The 13,032-nt window shown below is 39.6% G+C and overlaps 1 protein-coding gene across 1 annotated transcript; it reads right to left on the minus strand.

Annotated features, from left to right (window-relative positions):
• Positions 1-1,004: 1,004 nt before the first annotated feature.
• commd2 (COMM domain containing 2) lies at positions 1,005-11,587 on the minus strand. The gene is made up of 6 exons (XM_029148338.3): positions 11,429-11,587; positions 4,119-4,196; positions 2,906-2,988; positions 2,596-2,670; positions 2,423-2,521; positions 1,005-2,162 (listed from the first exon to the last, which is right to left on the minus strand). The coding sequence occupies exons 1-6, from the start codon at positions 11,493-11,495 to the stop codon at positions 1,953-1,955; spliced, it is 612 nt and encodes a 203-aa protein (XP_029004171.1). The 5' UTR covers positions 11,496-11,587; the 3' UTR covers positions 1,005-1,952.
• Between the last annotated feature and the right edge of the window lie 1,445 nt (positions 11,588-13,032).

A 13,032-nucleotide genomic window follows, 5' to 3' on the forward strand; every position in this document is an offset into this window, starting at 1 on the left:
TTCAAATTTATGCCCAGTTAAATTTTTAGGAAGAGATCTAATGTGTAGTTTACGTATTTGATTGATTTCCCCTCCAGACGGAGTGCAGGTTACATCTACAGACAATCTAAAGGTAGCGGCCCAAGGGGGGTGGGGGGTGGGGGGTTATTCCCGCCTTGAGCTGCTAAGGCTGATAACAGCAACTTGTTTGTGATGTTATAGTAAAAGTTAGGGTTTTGGTGATGGGTGTAAGTTAGTGAAATTAATTCAGCCGTCCATTTGTGTTTCTGGGATGTTTCCTTCATTGTTTTGTGTGCGGCACCCCGGTGGAGGAGGGCGAGGGTATGTGTATGAGTGACCCTCGGTGTTGTGAGATGCATTCAAGGTTCGAAAATAAAACTGGCTATCTGAATGCTAAGTTGCATGGTAGCAAAAGACCAACGTGCCTCTCTTCCTTCTTGCTCTTGCGAGTTGCCTGTGGAAAGTGTATCCACTTCAACAACCTCACATTCGACTTCAGAGTCAGATTTTGGATCAAACATATGGACGAGGTAGCCAGTTTCGCTGTAACGTTGGATTCAGTGACCGTGACTTTTGATCCCCGCGGCGGATCACGGCTATGCGTTTCCTCAAAGGGGTGTGGTGATCAACTTCGCTTGCGACACAACCCTAAAACAGAGCGTTGTGGCCGAGAGGTTAAAACACACATTTTCAGACGGGCCGTGTGGGCGATCGACAGTGCTTTTTGGCATGAAAAGTTACAGACACCTTAATGAGACATCAAGGTCCAATTCTTTAGCATTGTGTAGCATGAAAAAAGAGTGTGCATGGACCTTTATATATACCAAGTGTTACCTAGACAGCTCCCCCCATAACTCATATGGGGGTAAGTTCAGCTCATCCATATGAAATCAAATCAATCAACCTTTACTAATATGCTACGTACCACAGGCTTTTAAGGTCAAACCTTTATTAAAAAAAAAACTACTAATTACTAATTCTTGAAAAAAATTGCAGCTAGACAATTACCTGTCCACCTGAGTAGGAATAACCTTTATGAAGATTTTCAGTCAGGATTTAGAAAACATCATAGCACAGAAACAGCTCTGGTTAGAGTCACTAATGATCTTCTCTTACTTTCAGACAATGGTCTAGTTTTTGTCCAACACAACATTCTATTAAAGAAACTGAAACATAGCATCGGAATCAAGGGAACATCACTATATATTATACCTGTCCATTGAATCAAACTTGTTTAAAATGACATTAAATAAATGTTATTGCATATTATATTTAACAGAATTAGTCAACATACAATGAATCAACCCTTCAACAATAATTTCGTTTAGAATAAGCAGTTTTCCTTCAAGACTTCTTCACATTCAGACAGCAAACCTTCCTCATCCAGTTCCCTAATATATAGATTTAACACATATTTGAGAAATAAAGTGAAGTTACAATTAACCTATATTAGCTATTAGCTATGTATGTAGCCAATATAGTCGATCAGGCACTATTTGTGGCTTTATTGTTATATTTGCAATTAGCATTGCAATTATATTTCTATAATTTATAATTTCATAATAAATGTTTTCTCAGTCTGAATTTTGCAAGTATACCATGTCTTAAATTTATCCATACAGTAATAAATCAAGTTAACATCTGACAGCCTCACTTTAAAAAGTGAGTAATTCTAACCTTATAAAAGGAGATTTACTGGTAGCTTCTGAGTTTGACTATACCTGTGTATGTAATAGAGAAGAAGAAGAAGCCAGTTAGAAAAACTGTTTGGTTAATAAAACCTATGCTAATAAACACAATTCACCAACTGAGTGAACCAAGTAGTAAGTGAAAAACACGTTACTACAACAATGTCGTTTATTGGAAATGTAAAATGCTCCCAAGATGAAAGTGACAAACCATGTTAATGCTTTTTTTCACACTGCTGTAGTAGAATCGTGAGTTGTGAATGCTTATTTGATGTTGCGCAATATGCGCCGAGTGTGACTTGTCTTCATGCTAGCCAGAGCAGCTTCCAGTGCTGAAATTAGATGCAGCAGGGTGCTGGGGTCTGTCTGCAGAAGCCGGCTATTTCGCTCGATGCACCTCTCATGCTCTCCAGTCAGGTGCAGATGTACTGTGAGTATAGGAATCACCTGCTGCCAGACTGAGCGACTCGCCAACTGAAAGGAAGAATGGACCGCAATCACAGTTATAATAAGTGACAGAGAACATGGAGAAGACAAGAAATAAAATCTAAATGTTTAGGGGATTTTTTTTTTGCTAAAAGGAGGTCCTGTCTACCTTCTTTCTACTGACTAATAATATAATCTTAAAAAAAGGAATTACCTTCAAAATTACTTAAATTTAACAAATTAACAATGAGGATAAGCATTTTGCTTTTGGATTCATAGGAAATAAATTCTTACAAAGACACACACACCTGGACATCCAGTCTCCATTCCAGGTTGTGGTACGTAGGCAGGTTAAAAGGCAAATGACTCAAGATGGCTCGTATCTGATTGTGGTGCTGTAGGTAGAGCTGAATGAAAAGCACTTAGACAGTTAGCTGACAAATCCCATCAACCCCCCCCCACCAAGAATGTAGAACGTCACCTGTAGAAGGATTTGATTAAGTTCCTCACTAAATCCCAAAACCATCACAGAGTCCAGGAAATCCACTTCGGAAATCTACAAATCACACATCAGTGACTTTTCATTTTTGATGGTGTAGTAATAAACAAACATGACATTGCTAAATGCAATGCACCAGCACATGGCAAGTTACATTGTTAGTGTAGTTGTAGTTCATGTGTTTAACTCAGCTGTGGAAGCCTTGATCAACACAATAAAACACAAAGTGTGGTAAATGAAAATGAGTGGCACTGACGGTTTCTTTCCTGACAGTTAAGTGTTTGTGAATCACCATGTGTTTGGAGCTCTGGGTCATCAAGAACATTAAGCCTTCCACTCCTTGCTGCACCATTTCTACAGGAACACCCAGCTTTCCTGTAAGCAGTATTGTGTAAGGGTTAAGATCCCACCCCGCAGCATGTTAGTTCACAGTAACAACATAAAACTTAATAATAATAATAATAATAACCTATTTACTAAGTTACTTCATATTATTACTATTACTTATTTATGAAGTATATTATTACTTACTTATTATTTTATTATTAGTAGTAGTAGTATTATCATCACTGGCAATTATAACAATACATAATACAATAATAAATTATTATTATTGCCAGTGATGATGATGATTATATTATTATTATCATTATTATTATTATCATTATTATTAAACTAACACCAAGGCATCTATAAAACAATTCATTACAGACCCAAAGCCCAGGATGTCCTGTAACGTTCCTCTACTACATTTAAAATCTTGGGACTTATCTTTGATGTCTTTTATATACAATGTCTTCATGACATTGTTTATAAAAGACACGTCACTGACTTGCTCCACTGCCATTGTTGTGCTGTTCAGTGACCATCTGACTTGTTCTATGTTCTATGACACCAGTGTGCTGTTGCTAGCCAGCGTGTGCTTCTTTTGCTGCATTTTGTCCTATGGAATTTCTTTCTCTTCTACATACCTGTAACATTATATTGTTATACTCTTTAAGGTTCCAAATCTGCTGTGAAGTTAGTGTAAATCAACTAGAGTAAAAATGATTCAGACCTGGATCGAGCTCAGTTACATGATGCCCTTGCCAACCACACATGCTCGAGCTGTTAGTTACAGGCAGTGTAATGTTTACAACTGCATCTACAGACATTTTAAAAATGTTTTAAAAGATAAGTTGAACTCTGCAGTGAACAAGAAACAGCCACCAATTCTAGGTTCCTCTTATAATTGTTGTTTAAGGTGCACTGTGCTGGGCTGTGAGTATATGTTATATCCAAGCCTGATACTGCCCTCATGTAGAGCAGACACTGCATACAGCATGTACAGGGTGACACAGAAAAACAGGAACCTTGAACTTTATACAATACATTAAAAGTTCCAGGGTTTTTGTGTCACACTACTACGTATGCAAATGTGTAGCTCTAAATGAAAACAAATGTTCTTGAAAGACCATATATTTTGCTTGGCAAGTCCACAGTACAATAAGAGATGCTGGACTTACTGGCTGCTCCTTCATAGACCTTGGGGCTGCAGCCTTTCCCGAGGAACTGCAGTGCAATGCGCCCAAAATCCCCAACCACTGCCAATAGAACCAGAAATACATGTGGTCAGTTCATTAAATACAGAAACCAGAACTTTGTTCAACTCTAATGTAAATGGTCCTGCACTTGTACAGTGCTTTTTTACCTAGTGGTACTCAAAGCACTTTAACACTGCATTCACATTCACTCATGCACACATAACTAACAGAGCTGCTATGCAGCTTATGCTGACAACGGGTGCAACGTGAGATTCAGTGTCTTGCCCAAGGACACTTTAGCACATGACTCGTAGGAATGTGACAAAAGTGTCCTTGGAATCAAACAGCAGAGCAGCAGATGTATAATAAGAAACTGTCCCTGTTCTTTTTAAGAAAGTCTATTTTGAAAAAAGAATTAATCACAGTAAAACAAAAACAAACATTTGAGTAAACGTATAACCTAACATATACTTAACCATTATAAGTTCAAATGCCAATAATACTTTGAATGTATAAATTAGGTCATTAGGTCACATCAACAGAAATTGTAAAATTCATAAAGACAGTCAAGGTGAGAGAGTCAAGCGTTTGGGACTAGGGTTGATTAGTCAGAAATTTCTGGACAAATTGGCCGAGTGATGCAAGAACTGCTGTGACAAGCAAACTGTCCAGATTGGTTCCCTTGCCCAAGGACCCTTAGACATATCGAACCCGGGGAGAGCTCGAACCGCCAACTTTTTAGTTAGAGGACTACCTCCCTACCAATCTTGGCCTACCAACTGCACTATTGCCGCTCATTCTCCAGGGCTGGAGATGTGCAACTATACTATGTGTATTTACCACAATGGTTTGGTAGACTCTCATCCAAAGCAGTTAAACACAAACTGTATCAGTCTGTGTAAATGTTAATATGCAACATTTCACTTTTAACCTTAAATATTTACTCTTTTGTTTCTCTTTAACTTGACACACTTCCTTCTCATCACCATTTTGCCAAATGACACATGCATTACAACTACAGTTTAACTCACTTGACAGACGTCCAACATAAACAATAAAAATGCAATTTGACTAGCCCTGTGAGCTGATTATCTCATATACCTTTGAACCATGTGATTGTTAAAGCTCTGCCCTGGATGGCTCAGTGTGTGAAAACACAATCACATCTTTTTTTTCTTCCTTTGGGCTGTTCCCATTATCATGGGCATCTTCTACTCTGACCCCAGCCAACCTCATATCCTCTGTCAGCACATCCATATATCTCCTCTTTGGTCAACGTCTTACCTGGCAGCTCCATCTCCAACATCCTTCCTCCAATATATTCACTATGTGCTTCTTCCTACCCTATCTAAAGAGAACCTCAGCATCTTCATCTCTGCCTCTTGTTTCTTCACTGCTACCATCTCTAACCCAAAGAGCCGAGCTGGTTTCACCACGATCTTGTACACCTTTTCTTTGAGTCTTGCTGACACTCTTCCCGTTACACAACACTCCAGACACTTTCCTCCACCCGCTCCGACCCATCTGCACTCACCTCTTACTCACCTATTTTCCACACTCCCTGTAGCAGGAATTTATTGATAAAGTTCAATCAAGTCCAATTTAAAACACCACTGATGCACCATAAGCAAGTAGGCAAACAGAGTTTAATGCCCACTCAACAAGGTGCATTCTGCTGATTTCTAACAACAAATTATTCAAACAGATAACCAAGTTATTTCTGTCCTCTATTTGTTCCAATCTCCCGTTCGCGCTGATGTCCTAATTGCACTTATGCTTCTTTCCACACTGGTAAAATTGTGCCAGCCCAGGCGCATGCTGGTCCAATGCCAGCCCCCCATATATATATATATATATATATATATATATATGTATATACACACACACGTGCCAGTACAATTACCAATTAACTTAAACATTTATACAAAACTAGAAAAAGTAATTTCTCGAGAAATTACGTGGGAGAGCTGATCTGCTGCCGCAACGATGACAAACGCTGATTAAGCTGCTGACGTCAAAAAGTTGACTACGTCCAAAAGTTGACTACGGCAAAACGATGAAAACGAGAAAACGATGACAAAGATTAAAACAATGACAAAAGATGGCGATTAAAAAGATGATGATTAAAAAGATGACCAAGGTCATACTAAGACAAGATTAAAATATGACAATGACTCAAAAGTTGACCAAGGTAAAAAGATGTCAAAGATTAAAAAGTTGACCAGAGTGCATTGTTGACAATCATAAATAAGATGACTATCTTTTTGATTTGAAGAAAGTATTTGTAAATAATTACCTAACTGTGTAATAGTTTAATAACTAGTAGAAATTTACCAGTCAGAAACGAAAGTCTTGCCATTTAAGGTAATAAATTACATTGGTGCTTTTATTTTGAAAGGACTTAGAGGTTGTGTGTGGGCGATTACTAAACTATAAAATAGTCATTAGATAGTCATAATATTTCATTCAATAGCAAGAATAGCCCTATTAAAGCAAAATATTTAGATTAAGCCCTTTCAGAATAAAAGCACCCTAATAAGTGTGAGTGGTTATTTACTGAACTCTAAAGTAGTCTCATTAACGATTGGTAAGTTTTCAGAACCAGAAATTTTCTAATCAATCTTGCCATTAAAGGTAATAAATTGTAATTGGTGCTTTTATTTTGAAAGGATTTAGAGGAAATGTGTGGGGGTAATAGCATAACTGTCAATTAGTCTTTAAATAATCATAATTACCCATTCAAAGGCAAAAACAGTGCAGTTAAAGCTAATAATTGGCATTTTTGCTTTTATTTTGAAAGGATGTAGAGGAAGCATGTGTGGGTAATTACTAAACTGTTAATCTATCTTTAAATAGTCATAATTACGCATCTAAAATCAGAAATATTTCTATTAAAGCTAATTATTTGGCTTGGTGCTTTTATTTTGAAAGGATTTAGAGGAAGTGTGTGCTTAATTACTACACAATCCAATAGTGTAGTTGAGTAACCAGTAATAAGCATGGAACTGCTGTCTACACTGAACATCAGGAGTTTGACGTGTCAGTGACATCTGCAGCTGCGCTGTCGCCATGGAGACGAAAGGCGGGAAAATCAGGCTCACTCTGCTCTGTAAAAGCAGAGTTTCACCCTGTATAAACAGGCTTGTTCCAGCTAAACCATAATAGATATCACAAAGATTATTTCATTTTACGAGTCCCAAGGCTTCAATGAGCAAATGATGTGAATTTTATGTTTGAGGACAAAAGCTTGTAGCCACAGTGGCAATTTCAATATATGTCTCCTCTGTTTTTCTCCCCAGACGTCTGCCAAAAATTATCATTAGAGTTTATGGGAGAATTTCAGGATGTCTCTGCGCTTTGAGGTTGATAGCGACTAAAGTATAGGTCTGAGGGTATATCCAGACACATCATTAGAAAGAAGACAAGTATGACTACGATTTAGTGAAGTAATTAAGTTGATAGAGTAAAAATTGTGGCTGTAGTGACAAGTTAGAGACAGAAGTTCTGTCTTAAAAAAGCGCACCTTCTCACTGTAGCTGTGACATCACGCACTCTAGCAGACGCAATACACACTAATGGAAAAGCTGAAAATTTAACAAAAACCACACGATATTTAAACGCTCACAAGTCGAAAACTGTAAGATACGAGGACGCTGATTTACACGGAGAACTTTGAACGATGATAGACGCTTTTGACGTTGAAATGACGTTTCTACGCCAAAGTATGACGATGACAGAAGCTGACGAAAAGAGGCAAGTTGACAAAAAGTTGAACGATGATTCCCATAGACGACCATTATAAAAAAACGACGAAAAACGATGAATAACGTTAAAAGTTGAAAAGCTGAAAACGTGAAAAGTAATAGCCCCCATCTCCTAAAGACGACACACGTTTAGAAAGTTGAACGGCGATTCTACGACGAAGCGTTGAGACGATGAAAGCGACCGAAAAACTGGGCGAAATAATAATAATAAGAAGAAGAAAAATAAAGAGCGAAGATATCAATAGTGTGAGAGCTGTTCAGCTCTCCCACTAATAAAGAGCGAAGATATCAATAGTGTGAGAGCTGTTCAGCTCTCCCACTAAAAATAAAGAGCGAAGATATCAATAGTGTGAGAGCTGTTCAGCTCTCCCACTAATAAACAACAAACTGAAACTGAAAAAAAAACATACCTAAATTATGTTGACATAAATATGAATATAAATATACAAAACAACAATCTAAAATGAAACCAAAAAAATGACTCCCACACTCCCCATTACAGGTTAGACCATGAAATAGACATCATAGACGTCCTTTGAGTTTTGAAGATGTGTAACACAGGTAATAGAGATGGAACGAAATTCAGATATTTCTATGTTTGCATTGTGTTTTTCAGTTTAAAAACATAATTTTAAAATGTGTTTCTGAAGTTTCCCACTGTTACCGTCACCGTAGGGCCATCATGGTGCAACGTCTTATCTTCTTCAACAGTTTGTAAATGCTTGCGTGTAAGTCAAAGCATTTCTACAGTATTTTGGCCATTTGAGAGTCGGTACCGTAAACACTAGTGATGTGTCGTTTGTGAACAAATGCGTTCAATATGAACTAATCTTTTATATGACTCGAGAGGAACGAGTCCTCTCAGTGAAAGACTCGTTCAGTTCCATGCAGTACCTTCTCTCACCACATGGCATCAGCTGCTTAAGCTCAGTCAGCTGTTTGATTCTTGTAGATGTGTGTAGTGTTATTATTATGTATTGTATATAAAGTAAAGTGTGTTTGTAAATAAATACTTGCGAACATTATATCAACTATAATCCAGCGAGCACCCACCACTCTATTCTCACCCTCCGCGGGTGGTCTCATCCACTTTCCAAGCTCGGGTCCTCTACCAGAGGCCAGGGAGCTTGAGGGTTCTGCGCAGTATCCTTGCTGTTCCTAGGACTGCACTTTTCTGGACTGAGATTTTGGATGTTTTTCCAGGGATCTGTTGTAGCCACTCCTCCAGTTTGGGGGTCACTGCCCCAAGTGCTCCGATCACCACAGGCACCACTGTGGCCTTCACCTTCCAAGCCTTCTCCAGTTCTTCTCTGAGCCCTTGGTATTTCTCTAGCTTCTCATGTTCCTTTTTTCTGATGTTGCCATCGCTTGGTATTGCCACATCCACCACTACGGCTTTCCTCTGCTCTTTATCCACCACCACAATGTCTGGTTGGTTCGCCATTACCATTCTGTCAGTCTGTATCTGGAAGTCCCACAGGATCTTGGCTCGCTCGTTCTCTACCACCTTGGGAGGTGTTTCCCACTTTGACCTTGGGGTTTCCAGTCCATACTCCGCGCAGATGTTCCTGTATACTATGCCAGCCACTTGGTTATGGCGTTCCATGTATGCTTTCCCTGGCAGCATCTTACACCCTGCAGTTATGTGCTGGATGGTCTCAGGGGCCTCTTTGCACAGTCTACACCTTGGGTCTTGTCTGGTGTGGTAGATCTGGGCTTCTATGGCTCTGGTGCTCAGGGCCTGCTCCTGTGCAGCCAGGATGAGTGCCTCTGTGCTGTCCTTCAGCCCGGCCCTTTCAAGCCATTGGTAGGATTTGTTGAGATCAGCCACTTCAGTTATGTTCCGGTGGTACATCCCATGTAAGGGCTTGTCCTCCCATGATGGTCCCTCTTCCAGCATCTCATCCTCTGTTCTCCACTGCCTGAGACATTCACTCGGCACGTCATCTGTCGAGGCCTTATCCTTGATGTACTTGTGGATCTTGGATGTTTCATCCCGGATAGTGGCTCTCACGCTCACTAGTCCTCGGCCTACAGTCTCAGGGTGCTGGATTTGGGGTGGAACCCTCCATGCATGAGGAGCTTTCGTGTCTTAACATCTGTGGTCTGTATCTCTTCCTTCCTGGTTATTTACTGAACTGTAAAATAGTCTCATTATCGATTGGTAACTATTCAGAACCAGAAATCTTTGGAAAATCTTGCCATTAAAGGTAATAAATTACATTGATGCTTTTATTTTGAAAGGATTTAGAGGAAATGTGTGGGGGTAATAACGTAGCTGTCAATTAGTCTTTAAATAGTCATAATTAACCATTCAAAGACAAAAACAGTGCAGTTAAAGCTAATAAATTGCATTTGTGCTTTTATTTTGAAAGAACGTATGGGAAGCATGTGTAAATAGTCATAATTACCCAGCCAAAAGCAGAAATATTGCTATTAAAAGGTAATTATTTGGCTTGGTGCTTTTATTTTGAAAGGCTTTAAAGGAAGTGTGTGCTTAATTACTACAGAATCCCATAGTGTAGTTGACTAATCATTAATAAGCATTGAACTGCTCTGTACACTGGCCATAAAGAGTTTGACCTATTAGTCAAATCTGCAGCTGCACTGTCGCCATGGAGACGAAAGGCGGGAAATTCAGGCTGTTAAACGATGATTCCCATAGGAAACTATTATTAAAAAAAAAATAATAATAATGTTGCCAGCTCTCCCACTAATAATAAAGACTGAAGGTATCAATAGTGTGAGAGCTGTTGCCAGCTCAAATAATAATGTAACGTTTTGGCCAAGATAAATGCACCAGGTAAATATTTTAGGGAACTTTGTTACTTTTTGCTTTAAAAGTCTCACTAATTATCTAAATAAGTTTTACTTTCACTTGTTCACTAACAGCCGTCATGTAAAAGGCAGCTCGGGCTGCACGGTTTAGTTCATCGTTTACAGCTCAGGCTCTGTGGCAGCACCACGTACTACAGCTCTTTACACATCATTCGCTGTCACTTGTCACGCGACAGCCGAGCCGCGCAGGCTCTGTAGCGTTCAGCAAACGCTCCAGTTCGTTCCTGATTCGTTCATACGGATCTTTACGGATCACTCGTTCATTCATTTATCATGTGACCGCTACCTAGCGACTGTAGCGCTGTTAAACAACAATGACAGTAAGATGCAGGACATCAGTCACGTTAATGTGGTGCGTATTTGCTAGGTTTTCACATGGTTTGCATTGCTAGTGGTCAGTGTATAGTGTTTGAGAACCGCGGCCATTATTACAACGTCCACAGCGCCACCTGCTGTAAATTAACGCAATGAACGACTGACTCGAAACGATTCGTTCACTTTGCTGAACGAGACTTAAAGATCCGAGTCAGTTGAAAGAACGAAACTTTCCATCACTAGTAAACACTACAATAAATGCGCAGTAAAGGTGAAAGAACCGGAGTCTTGATCAGTGTCGATAGTATAGCGGAAATCTGCGCGGAGTAAGGTGGACATCAGTCTCTGGAGGCGAACTGTCCAACAGTCATTTACCTGAGACGGGGACCATTGGTAGGAAGGCCAGATGCTCCTTATGGCCTTCTGTCAAAACCAGTAACATGATGAACAACGGGACACAGCCTAAAACAGTCACATGCAGGCATTTCCGTCAAACCGGAAACCGAGTCCAATCCTTTTATTTTTCTTATGAAAGCATTCTTCTTTGGTTGTTTATTTGTAGTCCGTAACTGTTTTATAGGAGCTTTGCTGCCACCTTGTGTATTGGATCAGAATAGTAACTTTAGTACAGATTTCAGTTGTCAATACCAAGACGTTGACAAATTAACGTTTAAACTGCTTTATTTAAGTAAATCTAGTATGTGATTCTCGTTTAACTCAGGGAATGTCTGGTATCACTCCTCTCATAAGATATCCATGTACATCCAATAGGTCAGCATTCAACTCAATTTCCCCATTCCAAACCTCCTCACAGACTGGTCACAGCACATCCGAATCAGCTCAACTCCCTCACCCCTAAACAAAGGAAGCAGATGTGTGTGCTTCTTAACAAAACCACACCTTGGAAATAGAATTTGGAATGAGACAGAGCTGCTTGTATTTCCTAATACGACTGGCATCCTTCAACATCTGCAGAAACAAAAGGCTGCAGATGTTTTATCAGTCTGTTGCGTCCTCTTCTTGAAAGTGAAAATCTATGGTGGTAGATGGTGCAAGTCCTGCTTGGTCAAAAACTGAGCCCCTTAAAGGAACTCAAACGCAGACAATATCAGCAGCAACAGATATTGGTTCTTGCCGGTTATTTAATTTAAATCTGTAGCATTTCACCATCCTTCTAACACACAAAGCAGCAGCCTGTTCAGCCAACAAGGTGGAGATTGGTTTGGTGCAGTCAGGTTTGTGGAGAAGCTAGATATCGGACGATGCAGACCTGAAGGAGTTTGATCAGGACCTGTAACACGAGCTGCTAAGGGACAGAAAGTATGAGCTGATGGAACAAATGACTTTTGATTAGAGCTCAACTCATTACCAGCATCACACCCCACCACTGAGCCATCACTTTTTTGTGGACACTTAAAAACAAAATGCCCTGCATCCTTACAGTAAAAGCATATTGACTTAGATTTGTGTTGTTCTCTCTCACCTGATGTTGGCTTTCACAGGCCAAATTGCATGGGTTCTGACTTGGATGTGCAAAAATTTTAACAGTTCCTGTTATAGTGATGCAAACAAACAGTCACTGTTAGTCAAACTAAATGATGGCTCGCACACAGATGAGACAACCGGACATGAAAGCAGTGACATTAGACTGGTACGTGGTGCTCTTCAAAAACCTTTTATGGATTTTCCTAAAACATCAGCCATGTAGGTAATGACCTAGTTCTTCTACTTGATCCTGGTCCATCTTAAGGTCTGTCTATAGATGGGGTCTTTCTTCTTCGGTGAAGGATGTTGTCTGCTCTATGGTTCAGGGTCCTAATAACTCAGTTTGTGCTGCAGTGGGTGATGAGAACCAAATAGCTAGTATTGGTAGGTTACCTGTAAATCTGTTTCCAGGCTACTGATGTACTTTGATTACTTCACAGTCCAGGAACCTGACGTCACTCCTGCACCTAATCATTCTTGATACTAATCCACAT

The sequence above is a fragment of the Betta splendens genome, chromosome 4, assembly GCF_900634795.4.
Source record: "Betta splendens chromosome 4, fBetSpl5.4, whole genome shotgun sequence".
In the NCBI taxonomy this organism is placed as follows: domain Eukaryota; kingdom Metazoa; phylum Chordata; class Actinopteri; order Anabantiformes; family Osphronemidae; genus Betta; species Betta splendens.